The 22,866-nt window shown below is 39.3% G+C and overlaps 3 protein-coding genes across 11 annotated transcripts; all 3 read left to right on the top strand.

Moving 5' to 3' along the window:
- Nucleotides 1-1,265: 1,265 nt before the first annotated feature.
- On the top strand, nt 1,266-7,215 carry LOC9269902 (putative disease resistance protein RGA3). 8 transcript variants are annotated; one of them, XR_010737495.1, is made up of 8 exons: nt 1,266-1,440; nt 1,571-1,703; nt 2,286-4,233; nt 4,908-4,960; nt 5,036-5,155; nt 6,379-6,577; nt 6,696-6,809; nt 6,917-7,215. XR_010737495.1 is itself a non-coding variant. In XM_066305319.1 (5 exons), the coding sequence occupies exons 3-4, from the start codon at nt 2,379-2,381 to the stop codon at nt 4,916-4,918; spliced, it is 1,866 nt and encodes a 621-aa protein (XP_066161416.1). In that variant the 5' UTR covers nt 1,266-1,440; nt 1,571-1,703; nt 2,286-2,378; the 3' UTR covers nt 4,919-4,960; nt 5,036-5,253. The 8 variants fall into 8 exon arrangements, 3 of the variants coding, with proteins under 3 accessions (XP_066161416.1, XP_066161418.1, XP_066161417.1); XR_010737497.1 differs by having other exon boundaries at nt 2,286-4,013; nt 4,099-4,233; nt 6,379-6,809; XR_010737496.1 differs by having other exon boundaries at nt 2,286-4,013; nt 4,124-4,233; nt 6,379-6,809.
- Nucleotides 7,216-7,773: 558 nt separating this feature from the next.
- Nucleotides 7,774-16,014, top strand: LOC9272435 (putative disease resistance protein RGA3). Of its 2 annotated transcripts, XR_010737493.1 has the most exons (5): nt 7,790-8,162; nt 8,240-8,411; nt 8,508-8,747; nt 9,134-14,700; nt 14,814-16,014. XR_010737493.1 is itself a non-coding variant. In XM_015761451.3 (4 exons), exon 4 carries the CDS (start codon nt 9,193-9,195, stop codon nt 12,286-12,288), a length of 3,096 nt encoding a protein of 1,031 aa, XP_015616937.1. In that variant the 5' UTR covers nt 7,774-8,162; nt 8,240-8,411; nt 8,508-8,747; nt 9,134-9,192; the 3' UTR covers nt 12,289-13,094. The 2 variants fall into 2 exon arrangements, 1 of the variants encoding a protein (XP_015616937.1); XM_015761451.3 differs by lacking the exon at nt 14,814-16,014 and having other exon boundaries at nt 7,774-8,162; nt 9,134-13,094.
- Nucleotides 16,015-16,554: 540 nt separating this feature from the next.
- On the top strand, nt 16,555-22,156 carry LOC136351156 (putative disease resistance protein RGA4). The gene is made up of 3 exons (XM_015761449.3): nt 16,555-17,062; nt 17,191-20,408; nt 21,715-22,156. The coding sequence occupies exon 2, from the start codon at nt 17,285-17,287 to the stop codon at nt 20,381-20,383; it is 3,099 nt and encodes a 1,032-aa protein (XP_015616935.1). The 5' UTR covers nt 16,555-17,062; nt 17,191-17,284; the 3' UTR covers nt 20,384-20,408; nt 21,715-22,156.
- The last annotated feature ends 710 nt before the right edge of the window (nt 22,157-22,866 follow it).

Genomic DNA, 22,866 nt, shown 5'->3' on the forward strand with positions numbered 1-22,866 from the left:
ATTTTAGTTATTTGTAAATTGTATGTTTATACGGACTCTAAACTATACTTTTAATTTTATTCTGTTTATTCCAAATTTTAGTTAGTTTAAAATTCCAGTATGGACTCTATAATCAACTTCTAATATTCCTTTTTTTAATTCTGAATTTCTATTTTTTTTCTTAATTGTATTTCTATATGGACTCTATACTCTACTTCTAATATTCCTTATTTTTAATTCCAAAATTGTATTATTTCCTAATTGTATTTCTATATGGACTCTATACTCCACTTCTAATATTCCTTATTTTTAATTTCGAATTTCTATTATTTCCTAATTGTATTTTTATATGGACTCTATACTCCACTTCTAATATTGCTTATTTTTAATTCCGAATTTCAGTGATTTGCTAATTGTATTTCTATATTGACTCTATACTCTACTTCCAATATTCCTTATTTTTAATTCCGAATTTCAGTTATTTGCTAATTGTATTTCTATACTGACTCTATGCTCTACTTCTAATATTCCTTATTTTTAATTCCGAATTTCAGTTATTTCCTAATTGTATTTCTATATGGACTCTATACTCCATTTCTAATATTCCTTATTTTTTAATTCTGAATTTCAACTATTTCTAAATTGTATTTCTATATAGACTCTAGTCTCCTCTTCTAATATTACTTATTTTTTAATTCCGAATTTCAGTTATTTCTAAATTGTATTTCTACATGGACTCTGCTTTTTCTTTTTCTCTGATTAATGTGAGAATTTCTAGGCCATGAGAGTGAACGTGGAGGCTTCTTTTTCTATTTCTTTAATAATATGATAGATTTTGGAAAGATTCTGGTGACCTCCTGCAAGTTGCTCTGTGGGGAGGTTGCTGCGGCTAGGGATGTCTTAATAACCATGCTTGCTGTATACATGTACTAAAAACTTCTCCTCACTTAATAATCGGCCAGCGTACTTTTGCCAGACATATGAAAATAAAATACTTTCAGAAAGATATAAACAATGATAACTTTGTACCAGCATCATGTCATGTCAAGAAATGACACAACAGATTTCACTCCTAATATTTTCTTTAATGAGACATGGGAATCTTTTTATTAGCATGATGGAGAAAATTATGTAGCAGACCCTATATAGACAATAGAGGAACGGTGGCTTCTGGAATGTCAAAACCGATGAATTGTCTTTTCTGCAATTTGGCGAAAAACAAACTCCTAATGCACACTGCGACAGACAGGGCATATCACCTAACAGCATCTTTTGTCATGTCCAGCACTGCTAAAGGCTGTGAATACTCCAAACTAAACGAGCTGCACCAATTTCATATCCGTCTTCTCCTCTCTGCCACTGCATAATCTAGGTCCAGTATATCACCAGGAACGTGCTCATCGTCTTCCTTGCAGCCGGTGATGCTGTGGCTGTACGCACCTAAGGCCTCTGGGGACTGGGGTGAGTCTTTCTTCTTTGCCATATGGACTTAATATATCTTCTGCTTTCCCTTGTTCAATTCCTGCTTCCTGTCATGGTTGGAGTCGATCGAGACGTTGGCTCACTCAGTCATCTTCTTCTTGTACTCCAGCAGAAGACGTTGATCCGGCTCATTTCAGCCTCACACCCAGCAACACTTCGCCTTCCATGCTTAAGCAAAACCTCTCAACTTGTTGCCCATTTCTTCTTCGTCGTTGCCCGTTGACCCAAGAAGCTGTCTAAAGGTAATCCCATTGTTCTAGTTCTTTCAGATTTAATATGTTCTAGTTCTAGTTCTTACCATCCACATGATGCCCTCGCCAAGTCACCATGATATCATCATCCAAGATGAATTGGAACTTTGCACACCAACCAAATAGGGGTAGAGGGATCACTGCACTATATGAAATTTACAGCGGTTAGTATCGAATATGATTTTATGAAATAATTGCCTTCTTCCGTTCATTTTAGTATGTTAGACTGTGTATTGTTTGCTGTTAATTAGTTAGTCTTATTCTCACCAGTCCTATATACAATTATGTAATTGTAAAAGATAAACCATTCTTTAGTTGTAGTCCCATATTAAGAGTAGATACACTACACTACACAGAAAAAAAACATACTTCTATGAATACCTCACATGATAAGAATGTAATACTTTTAGTGTTGGTTATGTACCTCATACTGTGCATGATTTGTCCCTAGAACTTTAGTTTAAGTATGATAAGCTAATTATTGTATTAATATAAATGGCAATTCAGTAGTTATACCCATGGATGTCTATTTTATCAATACAAAAGGTTTAGTGAACATTATATATTTTTCAGATCATGCTAACAGATATCGTGCATTCCTTGCCAACCTACAATGCTGTCACTTTCTGAAACGTTAAAAGTGGATCTCCCTTGCTGATTTTTCCTATGGCAACCATATTAGATTCTTTGGTTGGATCATGTGCCAATAAGTTGAAAGAGATTATTACTGAAGAGGTGATACTTATTCTAGGGATACAAGAAGAGCTCGCAGAGTTGCAGCGGAAGACTGAACTCATACATTGTTGTATTAGTGATGCTGAGGAAAGGAGGATGGAAGAGTCAGCAGTTGACAATTGGCTTGGTCAGCTAAGAGAAGTTCTATATGATGTTGATGATATTATTGACTTGGCTAGATTTAAGGGAAGCATTCTACTAACTGATCATCCTTCATCGTCATCAAGGAAGTCAATTGCTTGCACTGGCCTGTCAATTTCCACTTGCTTTTCTAATGTTCAGGCACGTCATGAGGTTGCTGTGAAGATTAGAAGTCTCAACAGGAAGATAGAAAACATTTCGAAGGACAGAGTATTTTTGACACTCAAGAGTACGGTTCCTACTGGAAGCAGTTCAGTATTGAGAGTGAGAAAAAGTTCCCACCTACTTGAGCCCAACATTGTTGGCAAGGAGATCATACATGCCTGCAGAAAAATGGTAGATTTAGTGCTTGAACATAAGGGGAGAAAACTTTATAAGCTTGCAATTGTTGGGACTGGGGGAGTTGGTAAGACAACATTAGCTCAGAAAATATACAATGATAGAAAAATAAAAGGAAGTTTCAACAAAAAAGCCTGGGTTTGTGTTTCCAAAGTGTACTCTGAAGCTTCTCTTTTGAGAGAACTTCTTCGAATTATGGAAGTTCATCATGATCAAGATGAATCAATTGGAGAGCTCCAGAGCAAGCTTGAAATAGCAATTAAGGAGACAAGTTTTTTCCTTGAGTTGGATGACATGTGGCAATCTGACGCATGGACAAATTTATTAAGAATTCCGTTGCATGCTGCAGAAATGGGAGCAATTCTCATAACAACTAGAAATAATATTGTTGCCTTAGAAATCGGAGTGGACCATACTTATCGAGTTGATTTGATGTCAACCGACGTAGGGTGGGAGTTACTTTGGAAGAGCATGAATATCAGTGAAAGCATAGAATTGCAAACTCTGCAGGATGTTGGGATTGAGATTGTTCGCAAATGTGGTTGCCTTCCTCTTGCAATCAAGGTTATTGCTAGAGTGTTAGCGAGTAAAGAACAAACAGAGAACGAATGGAAAAAAATATTGAGCAAAAATGCTTGGTTCATGAACAACCTTCCAAATGATTTGAGAGGTGCTTTATATCTGAGTTACGATGAGTTACCACATCATTTGAAGCAATGCTTTCTTTATTGTAGTGTATATCCTGAAGATGCAAACATTTACCGTGATGATCTTACAAGGATGTGGATCGCTGAAGGCTTTATAGAGGACCATGGAGGTCAACTACTAGAAGAAACAGCAGACGAGTATTACTATGAGCTGATCCACCGGAACCTTCTTCAACCAGATGGTTTATATTATGACCACAGCAGCTGCAAAATGCATGATCTTTTAAGGCAGCTTGCTTGTTATTTGTCAAGGGAAGAATGTTTTGTTGGAAACCCAGAATCATTGGTAGGTAACACTGTGTCTAAACTTCGACGTGTTTCAGTCGTCACAGATAAGAACATGGTAATGTTACCTAGCATGGACGAGGTGCAATATAAAGTAAGGACATGGAAAACTTCTTATGAGAAAACACTCAGAGTTGATAATTCATTTTTCAAGAGATTTCCTTATCTTCGTGTTGTAGATTGGACTGATTCATTTGTACCAAGCATCCCAGGTTGCATCGGGAATTTGATCCATCTACGTTTGTCTACAATTGGACATAGTGATAATGTATGGATGCCAAAATTATTTGGACGCTTCGGTTGTTTGATGCAAGGTATGTGATTTTATATACTCTGGATTCAGATTGCGCCCATTTTTTGGCATGCTATTGTGTACATAGATATATATCTTTTGCTTTACTAGATCTCGGTCTTGAGGATGAAAGGATCTAGTACTTTGTAATATCGACTATAACAGATATGACAATAATCCCAAAGAAATGGCAGTATAAGAACTACATAACTGTACTTTTAGTTTGTTCCGGTAATCTTCTATTAGGTTCTGCAACTTCCATGCAGCTCATTATCAGCACATCAACCTTCTTATTGAGCAGGAATCAATGAATGGATCAATGGGTAGATGGTAGGAGTACCAGTCTGACTGTGTGTATATTCAGCAAATTTAGTCTCCCTGATGGTTACAGCCTACCTTAACTGAATTTCACATCAGCAATGATTGTGTGCAAGACCCTTTTTCCTCCACCAGATGATGCTTAAGGACCACAAAATACATGTATATCTCGATGAACCGAAAATAAAAGCTTTCCCTCCATTATCCAACATCGTTTTTTATCGAGTCCATCCTTCTCCATTTAAACACTGAACAGAACAGCTGAGCTGGTTACTCTGTCATCAGGAGAGATATTATGACCAATACCCCCAGCTTTTCCCCTTGTTATTCCCTATTGTTGAATTAACTGTAGTTTTGATGCATTCATGTGTTATGCAGGGGGATGCTGATCAGTGCCCCTTTTGGATACTTCAACCTTCCTAATGTTCCACGTAAGCTTTTTCCTAATTATTCCCATTGTAATCTGCTCTACTAGCAATGGCTTATCTGCTGCATCTCCTGTACAGGATTCAGAACTCAAGTTCTTGCCGCAAAATGGTTTCTGTACACACAAAAATGGCTAAAATTGTAAATGCAAAATTTCAAATGCCACCTGCGATTAACTGCAGATTGAGTTGCTGATGGAGGTGAAAACTCTTCTATGCTTTAGAGTTCACTCCCAAATCATCAACCCTCTTATGGACTCTGAAATCAGAATCGAGTTGTGTCCAGTTATTTCAGTTCAGTGCTCTAGTTTCATATCATCTGTTCCGAGTAATTAACAACTGGAGTAGAAATTATCCTTCCCCTGAACTGAATCACAAATGCATCGCAAAGCAATCAAAGCTGTGGCGAAATACATCTATCCAGCGACGAGAAGAGAGGAAGGGAGGGAGGCGTCACGTACCTGGGTTGAACTCGAGGAAGAGGAAGAGGCCGCGCCGTCGACCCCGGGCGCCGTGGCGGCGAAGGGGCCCATGGAGCGCTCCAACTTCTCCACCCTCGGATCTCTGTCGCTCCCTGCGGCCCACCCTCCAGCTCCGCCTCCGCCTCCGCTCCCCGGCGCCATCGCCGAGGTGGGGGGTTGGACGGCCGTACCAGGCGCTCCACGATGTACCTCACTCACTTACTCATCGGAGCGCTCACCCGCAGCAACGGTAGTTCCCTTCTCCACCATCAACCTCGCCACTCACCGGAGCGCCGCCGTCGGCGTCGGCGACCCACGCGCCCTTTTTCCAACGACAATACGAGATGATCTGAGGGCTTATTCGAAAATGATCCTCCAATGCTCAGGCGCCCTTAGATATCCCGGCCCACACGTCATCCGCAAACCCCTTGATGGCCCATAAAATATGGGCCCCACGTTGCATCCCGCCCATGTTCACTTGCAGCACGTTGGGCTGTGAAAGGGTCCAAAGTCCAAGTATCGCCCCAGAGACGGCCCGTACACTTTGGGCCTCACATTGCTCCTGCCCTGCGCTGACGGGCCGCATGTCCCCGTAGTATCGTCCCGGCCCACAAATTAAATGGAATCGCTTGCTGGCCTACGCCCATTAGTCGGCCTGACCGCAAGAGCGATAGTCTCCTGGATGAGAGAATCCGCCGCCATGGCAGCTGCTCGCCGGAGCTCCGCCGACTGGCCACGGAGCTCCTCTCCGGCGAAGATTTGTATCACGTAGGTTCTTCGAGTCTTCCCTTTCCATAATGTGCTTTGGCTCTTTCATCTTCCTCTCTCTGTCTCACAGATCAGACACTTGACGAGCATGTCAATACCTATTGATGAGAGATGTTGTATGTACTGCTGTTTATGCTATAGAACCTATTGATGTTATACAGATCTGAGTGCATTTTTTTTCTTTGATAATGTCAGGTGTGAGCTCATGAAACTAGGATTGTGTTCAGTTCGTAGCATCCTCTTCTTTCATTCTTTGGAGTGAATCAATGATCCTGTTGAAGTCACCAATTGGATGCTTTGTTCTCTATGTTCTGCTTCTGTAGCTGGATGAGTATCAGTCACTGTATCTGAACACATACAAAGTGAACTCTATGGTTTCAGTCTTTCAGATCAGGTATGTTCCTTCTTTGACATGGTCATCAATCTGAAAGCATGTGCAGTAGTATGATTCCATGATGGAGGAAACAAAACTTAATCATGTGCACGTCTTTCTTTTTCTTTTCTAATCAAAGTGCGCGCCTGCTTTAACACCATGGACTATAATATTCACGTAAACTAATTATAATCACATCACCAAGTACGTCCAGTGCGCTTCATGCAGCCACGGGGAAGCTGCCTTCTTCCAGGTCAGGATTGTCGATCAGAGCCAAACCAAGCAGTTTGTTCAGAGTTCAGAATTACATAGAAACTACTGAAATCTGAATGCTGAAAATGATTTTGTTGTTGCATGCAGGCACAGCGAGGGGAAAGGAAGGCATGACACTTATCTTCGTGTGCTGCAACCCCAGCTGCAATCACAGATGGAGGGAGTGACATGTAAATTAATTGTAATTAATGCTACTATTATGCTGCATGTAAAGGCAATAGAGCTTTGCATTATGCCATGAATTGGTATATGTTTACTAGTCAAATCGAGGGATAAGACGACAAACAATGAGTATGAGATGCCATTGAGCCCGTGACGGAGGAAACAAAACTCAAGCATGTGTATGCTCACCCCTTTGTAACGGCAATAAAGCACGCAGCTGGTTTCACATCATGGAATCTTGGAAGCAAACTCTAAATTAATCACATCGAAATAAACTGTAAACTAATCACATCGCCAGAGCCCAGGCGCCAGCTAATCGTTGCAATATACTATTGCAGCTGTTGATCAGTGCCCTAGAATATGTGAGTGTAGCTAATAGAAGTACGAAAAGGAAAACGCAAAGTTCCCTACTAATCTGTAAGGTCTATTAGTAGGAATTAAGTACTCTCTCAGGAGCCTCACCATTTGCATTCTAACAAACCTAACGTTTTGACAAAGACCATTGCGTTTCCATGGTGTTACTAGAACAATTGCTTCAGCGCTAGTGTGCAGGAAATCAATTACCATTTAGTGATGATTGGGGATATGAATAAGAAAAGGAGTAGCCATAGCTACCTAGACGGTTCATGAATATACACAAATTTTTTTTTTAGAATTAGGGCGATAGCGCCCCCATTTCTCTTACTAGAAATGATAGTCATTACAACAAGTCTTGAGAAGTAAAAAAAAAAAGGAGAACTAAAGATAAACCTGACCACTGAGTGGGACAGGAACAAAAGACCATCAGCCTAACCATTACAGGCCTAACCCAGATGACTATCCTAGATACAGAGTACTAGGGAATAAACAGACATTCCAAGGAGTATCAAACAAGATCAAACTGCCAGGGAGAGACTAAGCCGGTCCAATTCTTCTGATGAATATACACAAAATGTTGGGTTGTGGAGCATAGACATGTGGACAATAACTTAAAATTTTGTCAGGGATAGTACCATGGGAAAGATAAAAGAAAAGAAGAGTGGTTCAGCAGTTGTCTAGCTAGTCTGAATGTTCAGCTATACAATATATGTAAGGCCTTACCACCTTTCCTAAATCACTCCCTAGCCTCCTGCAGTACTGTTGCTTTGTTCCACTGTGTCGCATTCTTACACTGCATTTCTACCGGCTGTGGGTAAGCTCAATACATATAGCTGAATTTACTTCCTTTATTTCCTTAAGTTAATCCGTAAATGCTCATCTTGACTGCAGGGCACGGATTTTCAACAGGATCAGTTGCGTCCATTTCTGTCTGCTTTCTGATTGATTGAGATGAGATCTACTAGGAAGGAAAAATCTGCTTCATCTGAGTAATCCCATATATACTGCTCTTCTTGAAGCACTCCTTGATCGGTGAATGTCAACACATGAACCAGTATTTCTGGTACTCTCCCGTTGATTCTTCTAGTTAACCTTCTGAATCATTTCAGTTGTACATATATAATACACACTTCACTTTTCTTCTGTCCCCTTTTTCCAGTTGTAGCAGTGCAGTCTGCGGTTCTCTCTTGATGACTGGCTCATAATGTTCTGTAATCTATTCTATACTCTGGCTTATTCAATCAGATTCCTTTGGTCTTGATTAATCTCAGTTTATTGAGATCTTAAGTACAAGATGGGACCGAGCAACCTGTTAACCTGTGCAAGATGGTTGCTACTATACTACTGATCCTTGTTATGTACCATATGTTATTTTTGTGCTGAATGATCGCTCTGTAAGGTAAGATTTGCATCCCGGCGAAAACGAAAAAAGATTTGCATGTGTACTTCAAGTTTCGAATGCATCATTCTGTGATCTTTTTTTGGGATGCAGCTAGTAGAGTAGTAGGTAGGGAGGTGTATCCGCCATGCAACTTTTAGGTTTTCATGTGTGAAGCTACCTAAATAATATAGACCCTGTTTGGATGCTTGGGCTGTGGTTACATAACCATAAATGTCAATTTTGCTAGCCATTAGACTCAACATGCACGGTACACCGAATTAAGTGGAAACTCTTATACAAAGAATAGATGGATAATATATTTACTAAACTTCATCTTGCATTCATATTTTGTCAGCCTTATCTAACTTTTAAACTATGTTAACACAAGTTTGGTTACATGTCAGGCTGCATTTTTTACATTGATCAATTATATATGGTGGATTACCCCTTTTGAGTTTGTCGGATGGCAACAATAGTAGACACATTGGTTGGATCATGCATCAATAAGTTGCAAGCGATCATTACAGACAAGACAATACTCATTTTAGGGGTAAAAGATGAGCTTGAAGAACTGCAACGAAGAACAAACGTCATAAGATCTTCTCTTCAGGATGCTGAGGCAAGGAGGATGGAAGATTTAGTAGTTGAAAAATGGCTTGACCAGCTAAGAGATGTTATGTATGATGTTGATGATATTATTGATTTGGCTAGATTTAAAGGAAGTGTCCTACTGCCTGACTATCCTATGTCATCGTCAAGGAAATCAACTGCTTGCAGTGGCCTTTCACTTTCATCCTGCTTTTCTAATATTCGTATACGTCATGAAGTTGCTGTAAAAATTAGAAGCCTGAACAAAAAGATCGATAACATTTCAAAGGATGAGGTATTTTTAAAACTCAACCGCAGACATCATAATGAAAGTGGTTCAGCATGGACACCAATAGAAAGCTCCAGCCTAGTTGAACCCAACCTTGTGGGCAAGGAGGTCATACGTGCTTGCAGAGAAGTGGTGGATTTGGTGCTTGCACGCAAGAAAAAGAATGTTTACAAGCTTGCTATTGTTGGAACAGGAGGAGTTGGTAAGACAACACTAGCTCAGAAAATATTCAATGATAAAAAATTAGAAGGGAGATTTGACCATCATGCATGGGCTTGTGTTTCCAAGGAGTATTCTAGGGATTCTCTTTTGAGACAAGTTCTTCGTAATATGGGAATTCGATATGAGCAAGATGAATCAGTTCCAGAGCTCCAAAGAAAGATTAAATCACACATTGCAAATAAAAGTTTTTTTCTGGTGTTGGATGATGTGTGGAACTCTGAAGCATGGACAGATTTACTAAGCACTCCACTTCATGCAGCCGCCACAGGAGTAATTCTAATAACTACTCGAGATGACACTATTGCTAGAGTAATTGGGGTGGAGCACACTCATAGGGTTGATTTGATGTCAGCTGATGTAGGATGGGAGCTGCTTTGGAGGAGCATGAACATCAACCAAGAGAAACAAGTGCAAAATCTCAAGGACATAGGTATTGAGATTGTTCGCAAATGTGGTGGCCTTCCTCTTGCAATCAGAGTTATTGCTACAGTTTTAGCAAGCCAAGAACAAACAGAGAATGAATGGAGACGGATATTGGGGAAAAATGCCTGGTCCATGAGCAAACTTCCTCGTGAATTAAGTGGTGCTTTATATCTGAGTTATGAAGTGCTGCCGCACCAACTGAAGCAATGTTTTCTTTATTGTGCACTTTTCCCTGAAGATGAAACCATTTTGCGCGACATTCTTACTAGGATGTGGGTTGCTGAAGGCTTTATAGATGAGGAAAAAGGACAATTACTAGAAGATACAGCAGAGAGATATTATTATGAGCTGATCCATCGGAACTTGCTCCAACCAGATGGTTTATATTTTGACCACTGGAGCTGTAAGATGCATGACCTCTTAAGGCAGCTTGCTTGTTATTTGTCTAGAGAAGAATGTTTTGTTGGGGACGTAGAGTCACTAGGGACTAATACTATGTGCAAAGTGCGGCGTATTTCAGTTGTCACAGAGAAGGACATGATGGTGTTACCTAGCATCAATAAGGATCAATATAAAGTGCGAACGTATAGAACCTCCTATCAGAAGGCACTGCAAGTTGATAGTTCACTTTTCGAGAAACTTACATATCTTCGTGTTTTGGATTTGACTAACTCACATGTACAAAGAATCCCAAATTACATTGAAAACATGATTCATCTGCGCTTGCTTGATCTTGATGGGACAGACATTTCTCATCTACCGGAGTCCATTGGTTCCCTGCAAAACCTTCAAATATTGAACTTGCAGAGGTGTAAATCTCTGCACCGCCTTCCTTTGGCAACCACTCAGCTGTGCAATTTGAGGCGACTTGGTCTTGCTGGTACTCCAATAAACCAGGTTCCAAAAGGGATAGGAAGACTGAAATTTCTCAATGATTTAGAAGGATTTCCTATCGGTGGTGGAAATGACAATACCAAAATACAAGATGGATGGAATTTGGAAGAGTTGGCTTATCTTCCACAGTTGAGGCAGCTTGGTATGATAAAATTGGAGAGAGGTACTCCACGCAGCAGTACAGACCCATTTCTACTAACAGAGAAAAAGCATCTCAAAGTTCTGAATCTAGACTGCACTGAACAGACAGATGAAGCATATTCAGAGGAAAATGCTAGAAACATTGAAAAGATCTTCGAGAAGCTAACACCTCCACACAACTTAGAAGATCTTTTTGTTGGGAATTTCTTTGGTTGTAGATTCCCCACCTGGCTTGGTTGTACCCATTTGTCTTCAGTGAAATCTGTGATCCTCGTAGATTGCAAATCTTGTGTGCATCTTCCCCCAATCGGACAGCTACCAAACTTGAAATACCTAAGAATTAATGGAGCAAGTGCAATCACCAAGATTGGACCCGAATTTGTTGGCTGCTGGGAGGGTAATCTCAGATCCACAGAGGCAGTTGCTTTCCCCAAGCTCGAAATGTTGATCTTCAAGGAGATGCCCAACTGGGAGGAGTGGTCCTTTGTTGAAGAAGAAGAAGTGCAGGAGGAGGAAGCAGCTGCAGCAGCCAAGGAAGGGGGAGAGGATGGAATTGCTGCTTCGAAGCAAAAGGGGGAGGAAGCCCCGTCTCCAACTCCAAGGTCGTCGTGGCTGCTGCCTTGTTTGAAGCAGTTGCAACTTGTGGAGTGCCCCAAGCTGAGGGCTCTCCCTCCACAGCTTGGACAGCAGGCCACCAACTTGAAGAAACTCTTTATAAGAGACACAAGATACTTGAAGACGGTGGAAGACCTCCCGTTCCTCTCTGGTTGCCTTTTAGTTGAAAGATGTGAAGGCCTGGAGAGGATCTCCAACCTTCCCCAAGTAAGAGAGCTGCGTGCAGGTGGTTGCCCCAATTTGAGGCATGTTGAGGAGTTGGGTGGTTTGGAGCAGCTATGGCTGTCAAAGAATATGCAGAAGATCTCTTCACTGTGGGTCCCAGGGCTTGAGGAGCAACATCGCCAGCTCCATGGAGATGAGCATAAGTTGGAGGTCAACGAGTAGTTATGGAGACACTTCTAGAGACTCATCCAGTCTTATTTTCAATGACGGAATAGTCTACTGCTACCAGGTCTTTGAAAGTTTTCTTGAAACTGCACCTTTGTCAGGCTACTGCATTTTTTTTGTGATGGAATAATTATGAAAACACTTTCAGAGGCACATAAACTCTGTTTCTCTGTTGGACGAACCTGAGTTGGAAACCAGTTTAGTTTGAGCTCATTTCAACCCCTTCTTTCACCAGAAGCAATTGGGTTAAACCCAAGCACCAATCATTCTCCTGTCAGTCCTTAATGACAAGCCTGCAGGACAAGGAAATCAATGAAGATCACTGAGGCAAAAATATATTTATCCTCCCATCATGATAGAAACTGATTGTGCTTTGTGAATTGTGATCGAGAGGAGAGGAAATGGTGGATAACCTTCCTAGTCATTCCTTTGTACTGACAATGTTTCAGTACTTGAGGAAATCTCAGTGATGATACCTCGTATTGACAATCAATACCTGTGTTAATAGATGGATACAACACATCTTTGACTGAAATTTGCATCGGCAATGATTGTGTCCAAGGCTCTTTCTCCACCAGCTGCTGCTTATGTGGGATGGAACCCATGTATAACTTGAGGAAGAGAAGTAAATCCACCTTTTGTTTATTTCATTGAATTCATCCTTTTTCCTTTTGAACACTGAAAATAACAGCTTGTATGTCTTTAGGATTGGTTCAGGAAAATGTTATTATGACAGTGCACTAGCTTTTCACCTTGTTATCCCATTACATTGTTAAATTAACCATGGTTTTATTGCCTTCGTATTTTCTGGACGGGGATGCAAACCAGTGTCTTCTTGGATACTTGCATCTTCCTAACTAGCATGGTGGCCCGCGCAGATTGCGCGGCTAGCATCATTATATTTTCTATCATATAATAGCATATATGTTTTCTCATTATATTATTCAAATATATTAAAATGACAACATAATTTTAAATTTTGCAATATGTGTAATATTCATATTATATTTTATATACATGTTAGTTATTAATTATTTTTAATATCAATTTTTAGTTATTTGTAAATTATATATATTCCTATATGGACTCTAGACTCGTCTTTTAATATTTCCTTTTTTTAATTCCGAATTTTCTGTAAATTGTATTTCTATATAGACTCTATGCTCTTCTTCCAATATTATTTATTTTTATTTCTGAATTTTCATATTATATTTTATATACATGTTAGTTATTAATATCAAATTTTAGTTATTTGTAAATTATATATATTTCTATATGGACTCTAGACTCGTCTTTTAATATTTCTTTTTTAAATTCCGAACTTTTTGTAAATTGTATTTCTATATAGACTATGCTTTTTTTTTCAATATTATTTTTTCAATATTATTTATTTTTATTTCTGAATTTTTATTATTTCTAATTGTATTTCTATGTGGACTCTAAACTCATCTTTCAATATTCTTCAATTTTTAATTTCGAATTTCAGTTACTAATAAATTGTATTCTTATGTTGACCTTAAACTCTTCTTCCCATATTTTTCTTAATTTCGAATTTTAGTTATTTGTAAATTGTATTTTTTATACAGACTCTAGACTCTACTTTTAATTTTATTATGTTTATTCCAAATTTTAGTTAGTTTTAAATTCCTATATGGACTCTATACTCTACTTCTAGTATTTCTTTTTTAAATTCCGAATTTCTATTTTTTTTCTTAATTGTATTTCTATATGGACTCTATCCTCTACTTCTAATATTCCTTATTTTTAATTTCAAATTTATATTATTTCCTAATTGTATTTCTATATGGACTCTATACTCTACTTCTAATATTTCTTGTTTTTAATTCCGAATTTCAGTTATTTCCTAATTGTATTTCTATATGGACTCTATACTCTACTTCTAATATTCCTTATTTTTAATTCCGAATTTCAGTTATTTTCTAATTGTATTTCTATATGGACTCTAGTCTCTTCTTCTAATATTCCTTATTTTTAAATTCCGAATTTCAGTTATTTCCTAATTGTATTTCTATAAGGACTCTAGTCTCCTCTTCTAATATTCCTTATTTTTTAATTCCGAATTTCAGCTATTTCTAAATTGTATTTCTATATGGACTATGCTTTTTCTTTTTCTCCGATTAATGTGAGAATTTCTAAGCCATGAGAGCGAACGTGGAAGCTCCTTTTTCTATTCCTTTAATTATATAATAGATGTTCCGTGTAAGCTGATTTCCTTATTTTGCATAGTGTAATGTGTTCTACTAGCAACGATAGGGTTTGAGATATTCGGTTTTGACATTTCATTTGATGGCATTTGATCATTATGTTCAAAGATGCTCACTACTGATGCTGTAGAGCTCACTCCCCCAAATCTGCAACCTTCTCATGGACTCTGAAATTAGAATCGAGGTTTGTGTTCATTCATGTACACAATTGAGCTATTCAGTTTGAATTTTCATCTGAATCATTCTGTGTTCATCTACAACGGACAAATTATTCTTATCGTGACTGATCAAACGCAGCACAAAGCAAAGCACAGCTATAGCGCATCCAGCGATGAGAAGAGAAAGGGGGAGGAAAACGAGGGGTCCTCTACCTCGGTTGTGCTCGAGGTTCTCCGGCGCCGGCGACGTGGGACTCGGCGGCGATTTACCTCGTCGGAGCGCTCACTCGCTTGCCGTCGTCGCATCAACGGCAATGTAAACATATAATGTCTCCCTGACTCGTGGGGCCCACTTGAGGGCAAGAACGCAAGAACGACGCGTGTCTCTCCTGCTTGAGAACTAACCGGCAGCCGCTCGCCGGAGCTCCCTCCGGAAACCCCAAATCTCGGCGCCCGTATCCAGAGGCGGTTCGTGTCCCGTTGGTTCTTGGGCTCCTATCCTCGTTCAGATCAGGGAGGCTGTTCAGTTCTTGTTTATCCAGCGGGGCGCAGCGAAATTTGCAGAGGAATCTCAATCTCCAAACTGGTAGGAAGAGAGTTTGGTCGATAGAAGTTGAGTTCTTGTTTGTTCGTTGGTCTGCAGAGTTCACTAGTTCAGATAATCATATCATCAACACCATGAATTGAAAGAGATGCTGCACTGCTGTTTATTGTGTTCACTGTTTAATTCATAGCATCCATCAAACCTGTATCTGTTTGGGAGAATGTTCGATCAATGCTACAGTTGGAATCAAATTCAACTCAGGACCAAATTCGTGTTAGGCAAATATTCATGTTCAATCTGTTAATACGTTTAACTGCAGTTCTCAACATCTCTTGACGAGGAAGCAGGGCTGCTGCTGCAATTCGGCCTGCAATTCAAGTGCAGCAATATGTTGTGTGCAATTTGTGCATTAGTGCACAAGTTGAGAATGGTAATATTATTTCACTCGGAAGAGATGGAACAGTTGCGAAACGCAGAACCACTCGGTTCAGAGGAGAATAGTCCTGGACAAAAGGACAGAAAATGGTCCAATGGTGAGCATTGATCATTTTTACAGTGAATGGTGAGCAACTGATCAGCATCAACCATGGTGAAGCTGAACCTGATAAGTCGACAGCACTAGGGGTGATGATCCTAGCCACCCATAAATCCTTTCTTGTATGTTTCCTAACATATATAAGTCAGCAAGTCAAATGTTCTTATCGTTTTCTTTAGTCGATGGTTCATCGATTCTGACATCAAGACAAGAAGCCAACATACTGCTAGCCATGTTACTTTCCTCTTGGCTCACATACGGCCATTTGAATGGATTAGATTCAGAAATAATACTATATCTCGTCTTTCTTTCTTACTTACATGAGTTGAAATATTCTTGGCCTTTTTTTCTCTACTTACTAGGGCAGAATTAAGATTTTGAAGATGAGCTGCACCCCAATCCTTAAGAGATACTAGGAGGTACTCCCTCCGTTTCATATTATAAAACGTTCTAACATTGCTCACATTCTAGACACACACATATATATATATTGATTCATTAATATATATATATATATGAATATGGGCAATACTAGAAAGTCTTATAATATGAAACGGAAGAAGTACCATATTTTCTAATGTAAAATTTGGTATTTCTCGATACCTTCGGTATTAGGTCTTTCTTTCTCTATTTACTAGGGTGGAGTACTCTGAATGAATTTCAGTCCAAATATCTTTCCTGACATGGGAATCTTTTTAGTAGCACGATGGAGAAATTTATATATGCAGCTGAAACATCTTGTTCATACATCAGACTGCCATTTGCACAATTTGCAAACTTGTTCAAACATCTTTATCTAAGATGGCTTGTCTTGTTCCGTGCAATTTGCACACTGGAAAACAAACTCCTCATGCACAGTGGGACATAAATGGTGAGACGGATAAAAGAGCCATTGTACTATTTGAACACTGCATAAGAGAGCCAGCCCATCTAGTCCACGAGACATAATCTCATAATGGGAACTTGCTCGTTGTCTTCCTTGTGACCGGCGATGCCTCGGCTGCACGCATCAAAGGCCTTGCTCTCAGGCTCAGCTGAGTTTTCTCTCACAACATAGGGTTTGAACAATTTTCTGCTTGTCACGTTAGGAGCTAGCCAATCGAAACGTTGGCTCGCTCGGTCATCATCTTGCATTCCAGAAGACACCCGCCTGCTCCACTGCCGTTCCTGTCGATCCGATTCACTTCAGCCTCAGCTCGGCTTTCATACCAAGCAAGTTAGCTTTGTCAACTTGAGCAAAATTAACACCGCAATTTGAGCCGGTTACTTCTTTCTCGTTTGCCTGTTGATACAAAGAAGCCACCGAAAGGTAAACCCCTTAATGATTTCAGTTCTTCAGCTTCAGTAATCAGTATATACTTGCTCAAAACAGATTGCAAAATAACTTGCTAGCTACAAAGATACTCTGAAACCACTTCAACTTTTGTCCATTTTCAGACGGTATTACTCTTGCATGATTTAATTGGATATATTGCTTACGCCAAAAAAAAAACTTGGATATATTGGAGCATCACCCTCGACGAGTTTCTCTATGGCAACCATACTGGATTCTTTGATTGGATCATGTGCTAAGAAGTTGCAAGAGATCATTACCGAGGAGGCAATACTAATTTTAGGTGTAAAAGAAGATCTTAGAGAACTGCAGGAAAAAATGGAACAAATACGATGCTTTATAAGTGATGTGGAGCGAAGGGGCATGGAAGACTCATCAATACACAATTGGATTTCTCGTCTAAAAGATGCTATGTATGATGCTGATGACATTATCGATTTGGTTAGCTTTGAAGGAAGCAAGCTATTAAATGGCCATTCTTGTTCACCGAGAAAAACAATTGCATGTAATGGGCTTTCACTTCTCTCTTGCTTTTCCAACATTCGGGTTCACCATGAGATTGGTAATAAAATTAGAAGCCTGAACAGAAACCTAGAAGAAATAGCAAAGGATAAAATATTTGTAACACTTGAGAATACACAGTCATCTCATAAAGATTCAACATCAGAATTGAGAAAAAGTTCTCAAATTGCTGAATCCAACCTTGTGGGGAAAGAGATATTACATGCTTCTAGAAAATTGGTGAGCCAGGTTCTTACACACAAGGAAAAGAAGACTTACAAGCTTGCTATTATTGGAACAGGGGGAATCGGAAAGACAACACTTGCTCAGAAAGTATTCAATGATGAGAAATTAAAACAAAGCTTCGACAAACATGCATGGATCTGTGTTTCTCAGGACTACTCCCCAGCCTCTGTTTTGGGACAACTACTTAGAACCATCGACGCTCAATGCAAACAAGAAGAATCAGTTGGCGAGCTACAAAGCAAGCTTGAATCGGCTATTAAAGATAAGAGTTATTTTCTTGTGTTGGATGATGTATGGCAGTCTGATGTGTGGACCAATCTACTACGAACTCCACTGTATGCTGCAACCTCGGGAATAGTTTTGATAACTACTAGGCAAGATACTGTCGCTAGAGAAATTGGGGTTGAGGAACCACATCATATCGACCAAATGTCACCGGCTGTTGGTTGGGAGCTACTCTGGAAGAGCATTAACATTGAGGACGAGAAAGAAGTGCAAAATCTGCGAGACATAGTGATTGAGATTGTTCAGAAATGTGGTGGGCTACCTCTTGCAATCAAGGTTATTGCTAGAGTTTTGGCAAGCAAAGATAAAACAGAGAACGAATGGAAAAAGATTTTAGCTAATTACGTTTGGTCCATGGATAAACTTCCTAAGGAAATAAGAGGTGCTCTATATCTAAGCTACGATGATTTACCACAGCATTTAAAGCAATGTTTTCTTTATTGTATTGTATATCCTGAAGACTGGACCATTCACCGTTATTACCTTATCAGGTTGTGGGTTGCCGAAGGCTTTGTAGAAGTGCACAAAGATCAACTACTAGAAGATACAGCAGAAGAATACTACTATGAGCTAATAAGTAGGAATCTCCTCCAACCGGTTGACACATCTTTTGATCAGAGCAAATGCAAAATGCATGATCTCTTAAGGCAACTTGCTTGCCATCTATCAAGAGAAGAATGTTATATTGGAGATCCAACATCATTGGTGGATAATAACATGTGTAAATTGCGCCGCATTTTAGCTATCACCGAGAAAGATATGGTAGTCATACCTAGCATGGGTAAGGAGGAGATTAAGTTGAGAACTTTTAGAACCCAACCAAATCCACTGGGAATTGAGAAAACATTTTTCATGAGATTCACGTATCTTCGTGTTTTGGACTTGACTGACTTACTTGTGGAAGAAATACCAGATTGTGTTGGATATTTAATTCATCTACGTTTACTTGATCTTAGTGGAACCAACATATCCTGTCTTCCAAAATCTATTGGTGCTCTAAAAAACCTCCAGATGTTACACTTACAGCGGTGTGAATCTTTGTACAGTTTGCCCAGCATGATCACTCGGTTATGCAATTTAAGGCGGCTTGGTCTTGATGATTCACCAATAAATCAGGTTCCAAGAGGGATAGGAAGACTTGAATTCCTCAATGATTTAGAAGGATTTCCTGTTGGAGGTGGAAGTGACAATACTAAAATGCAAGACGGATGGAACTTGCAGGAGTTAGCTCATCTTTCACAGTTACGCCGGCTTGACTTGAACAAATTGGAAAGAGCAACTCCTAGGAGCAGTACAGATGCATTGTTGCTAACTTACAAAAAGCATCTTAAAAGTCTACATCTATGCTGCACTGAACCGACTGATGAAGCATACTCAGAGGAAGGCATTAGCAATGTCGAGATGATCTTTGAGCAGCTAAGTCCTCCACGCAATTTAGAAGATCTTATGATTGTATTATTCTTTGGGCGAAGGTTCCCCACCTGGCTTAGTACATCCCTTTTATCTTCACTGACATATTTGAAACTCAAAGATTGCAAATCTTGTGTGCATCTTCCACCACACAATCGGACAGCTACCAACTTGAAATACCTTAGAATTGATGGAGCAAGTGCAATCACCAAGATTGGACCCGAATTTGTTGGCTGCTGGGAGGGTAATCTCATATCCACAGAGACAGTTGCTTTCCCTAGGCTTGAATTGTTGGCTATCAAGGATATGCCCAACTGGGAGGAGTGGTCCTTTGTCAAAGAAGAAGAGTTGCAGGAGGAGAAAGCAGCTGCAGCAGCCCAGGAAGGGGGAAAGGATGGAACTGCTGCTTCGAAGCAAAAGGGGGAGGAAGCCCCGTCTCCAACTCCAAGGTCGTCGTGGCTGCTGCCTTGTTTGAAGCAGTTGCAACTTGTGGAGTGCCCCAAGCTGAGGGCTCTCCCACCACAGCTTGGACAGCAGGCCACCAACTTGAAGGAGCTCGATATAAGAAGAGCAAGATGCTTGAAGATGGTGGAACACCTCCCATTCCTCTCTGGTATACTTTTTGTTCAAAGTTGTCAAGGCCTGGAGATAATCTCCAACCTTCCCCAAGTGAGAGAGCTACTTGTAAATCATTGCCCGAATTTGAGGCATGTTGAGATGTTGGGTGGTTTGGAGCAGCTATGGCTGTCAAAGAATATGCAGAAGATCTCTTCACTGTGGGTCCCAGGGCTTGAGGAGCAACATCGCCAGCTCCATGGAGATGAGCATAAGTTGGAGGTCAACGAGTGGTTTTAAGAGCCAATTAATTAGATGGCACAAGGTATGTACACTGATTGGTTGGGTTTTTTCACTGGAATAAACTAATCATAGGGTTGTACATTCATGCTGCTCCTCAGCTCTTCAGTTGTATGCAGCTATTCTTAGCTTTTGATAGTCTCCTTAGATGTTCATGTTGTGTGCATTGACTGATTGTTTGATGATCTATATGATTTAGTTCTTTTTTTCATTAGTGTTGCATGTAACCATTTCACCGTGGTTAATGTTTTCATAAAATGGTGTATACACATCAACAAATTAATTAGATGGCCAAATCTTTTATCTTCTCATGATCTTATTAACATGCATCCTGCACGTACGGTGTATTCCAGATGAATGTATTGTCCTATATGTACTACAACATGATCGTATGCAGTAGTGTTCCTAGCTCTGCACACAGAGATAGAGATTACTGCTACTCCAAAAGAAAATTGTATGGGTTATATTGTCACCAAACAATGCTATGATGGCATTGATATATTCACTATATATATGCCAGTAGTTATATCACATATGCATATATCCATCCAAGGACTTGGGGACAACATAAATGGTTTAGCATTTGGTACACAGGCTGCATAAGTTCACGACTAAACATAATGGACTTCGAAGTAATCCTTAATTCAGCTCTTGAATGTGCTAGCTATGATTGACTGTGTACATCCTTCAGGATGTAGAGGTCGGTTTTTATTTAATCCATTATCTAAAAATGTGCTATATATGATGAAGACCAGCTCACATGCATTTAGCCTTCAATTCTACAAGTGTGTTCTATGTCATATCAATGTGCGCATTTAGCATTCACTATCTTATAAAAAAACACAAATACACATGAATTTTCGCAAGACATTAGGCCTATAGAGTAGTTTTTTAGATTTGACAAAAAAATATGTCAGGCCCAATGTTTCAGATTCCTTGTAGCCTATGAGCAGGATATTGAATATGGAAGTGTTGTGCCCAACATCTGTTCCTAGCGTAGGGCTCCTAATTAAGGTTTGTTTGGTGAAAAACAAAAGCCACCTAATGTCTTTGTATTGGTTCAAATTGATTGATATTTTTGTTCGTATTACATCTGTTAAAATAAGCAGTGGATATTGCCAAGCGACATGCCTATGTATAGTCCATATGTGTATTTTCCTTATACTTTTTGTAATGCACGTCTGATGTTTGGTAAGTTCAATTGCAGAAAATATGATTGTTGTAAAACGGATGTCACTTGTATTTTCTTTTCCTTAATTAAGTTATTTAATTACCAAATTGCTTATGTATATACATCCATGATTAATTGTGTGCGCTTATTTGTATTGTAGGTTAATCTTGAAGGATTTGGGCTGCAGTCACCTGTAATCTATATTTTTGTCTTTACCTAGTTACTGGTCTTTAAAATATTAAAAAAATTAAAAAAATGAAAAATTTAAAAAAACAAAAATATCAAAAAATGGGAAAATGCCAAAAAAATGGTTATATTTTCTTTAGCTCTTGTAAAATACATTGCCGTGTTTTATTAGGTGTGTGTTTCTTTTTTAAATTTTTTTTTATTGTAGGTGTGTAGGTAACTCCGCCTATGTCATCCTAGGTTTAGTAAATGACATAGCCGGTCCCAAGCCCGGAAAAAGGAGGGGAACATCTTGTATAGATGTTGGTTGAAATGATGCTCTCCATCCACATAGTAGATCGTTGGGATATTTCCACACTTTTATCAGATTAATTTCATTTTCAATGATGGAATAGTTATGGAAACACTTCTGGAGACTCATCCAGTCTTATTGCTCTGTTGGAAACATCTGATTCAGAACTATTTAAGCTTGACCAGACCACCAGAGTTGAGAGTTATGTTGCGAATTGAGATAGACAAGTAGGTAAAGGAAATTCAGTGCCAGACATGACAAGAGACAGGGCACCCCAGACAAGATGTGCAACGAGACATTCGAGTCTCAGAGCCCAGATATGCCCGAAGTCCTAAACAACTTGATACAATTTTGCTACAAGATCAAACCGTAACGGCTAGATCAAGGTACAGTTCTATTTTTATGTCGGTTTGGCCGATCTAGCTAATGAATTGACAAAATATAAGTACAGTTACAGACCCACTAATCAATAAAGACATCCCATGCTAAAACAAGTATGAAAGATGCGCATATCCCTCCGTATCTAAAAGACTATAGTTTTAAGTTTTAACCTATAAATGTATCCCACAAAGACTATTTTTACAGTGAGGTTCACTAGATCTCTTTAATACTACTTTATATTTTTATTCTTATTTTAACCAGCAAATTAACCAGTAATACTCCCTCTTCCTCGTTTTTTCTCCTCATTAATAGGATACAGTAGTCTTTTAATCTATCTTTGATAGCTTTAACTACCTTCTTTTAGAAATGGAGGGAGTATGTGAGTGACAGGTTACAACAATCACTGTCTGATGTGTGCTTAGGCTGTGAACTTTATGTGTTGCTTCAGTTTGT

The sequence above is a fragment of the Oryza sativa genome, chromosome 11, assembly GCF_034140825.1.
Source record: "Oryza sativa Japonica Group chromosome 11, ASM3414082v1".
Taxonomy (NCBI): domain Eukaryota; kingdom Viridiplantae; phylum Streptophyta; class Magnoliopsida; order Poales; family Poaceae; genus Oryza; species Oryza sativa.

Coding starts and splice junctions, on each gene's coding strand:
- LOC136351156 (XM_015761449.3), top strand. CDS start 17,285: ATGGCAACCATACTGGATTCTTTGATTGGATCATGTGCTAAGAAGTTG.
- LOC9269902 (XM_066305319.1), top strand. CDS start 2,379: ATGGCAACCATATTAGATTCTTTGGTTGGATCATGTGCCAATAAGTTG.
- LOC9272435 (XM_015761451.3), top strand. CDS start 9,193: ATGGCAACAATAGTAGACACATTGGTTGGATCATGCATCAATAAGTTG.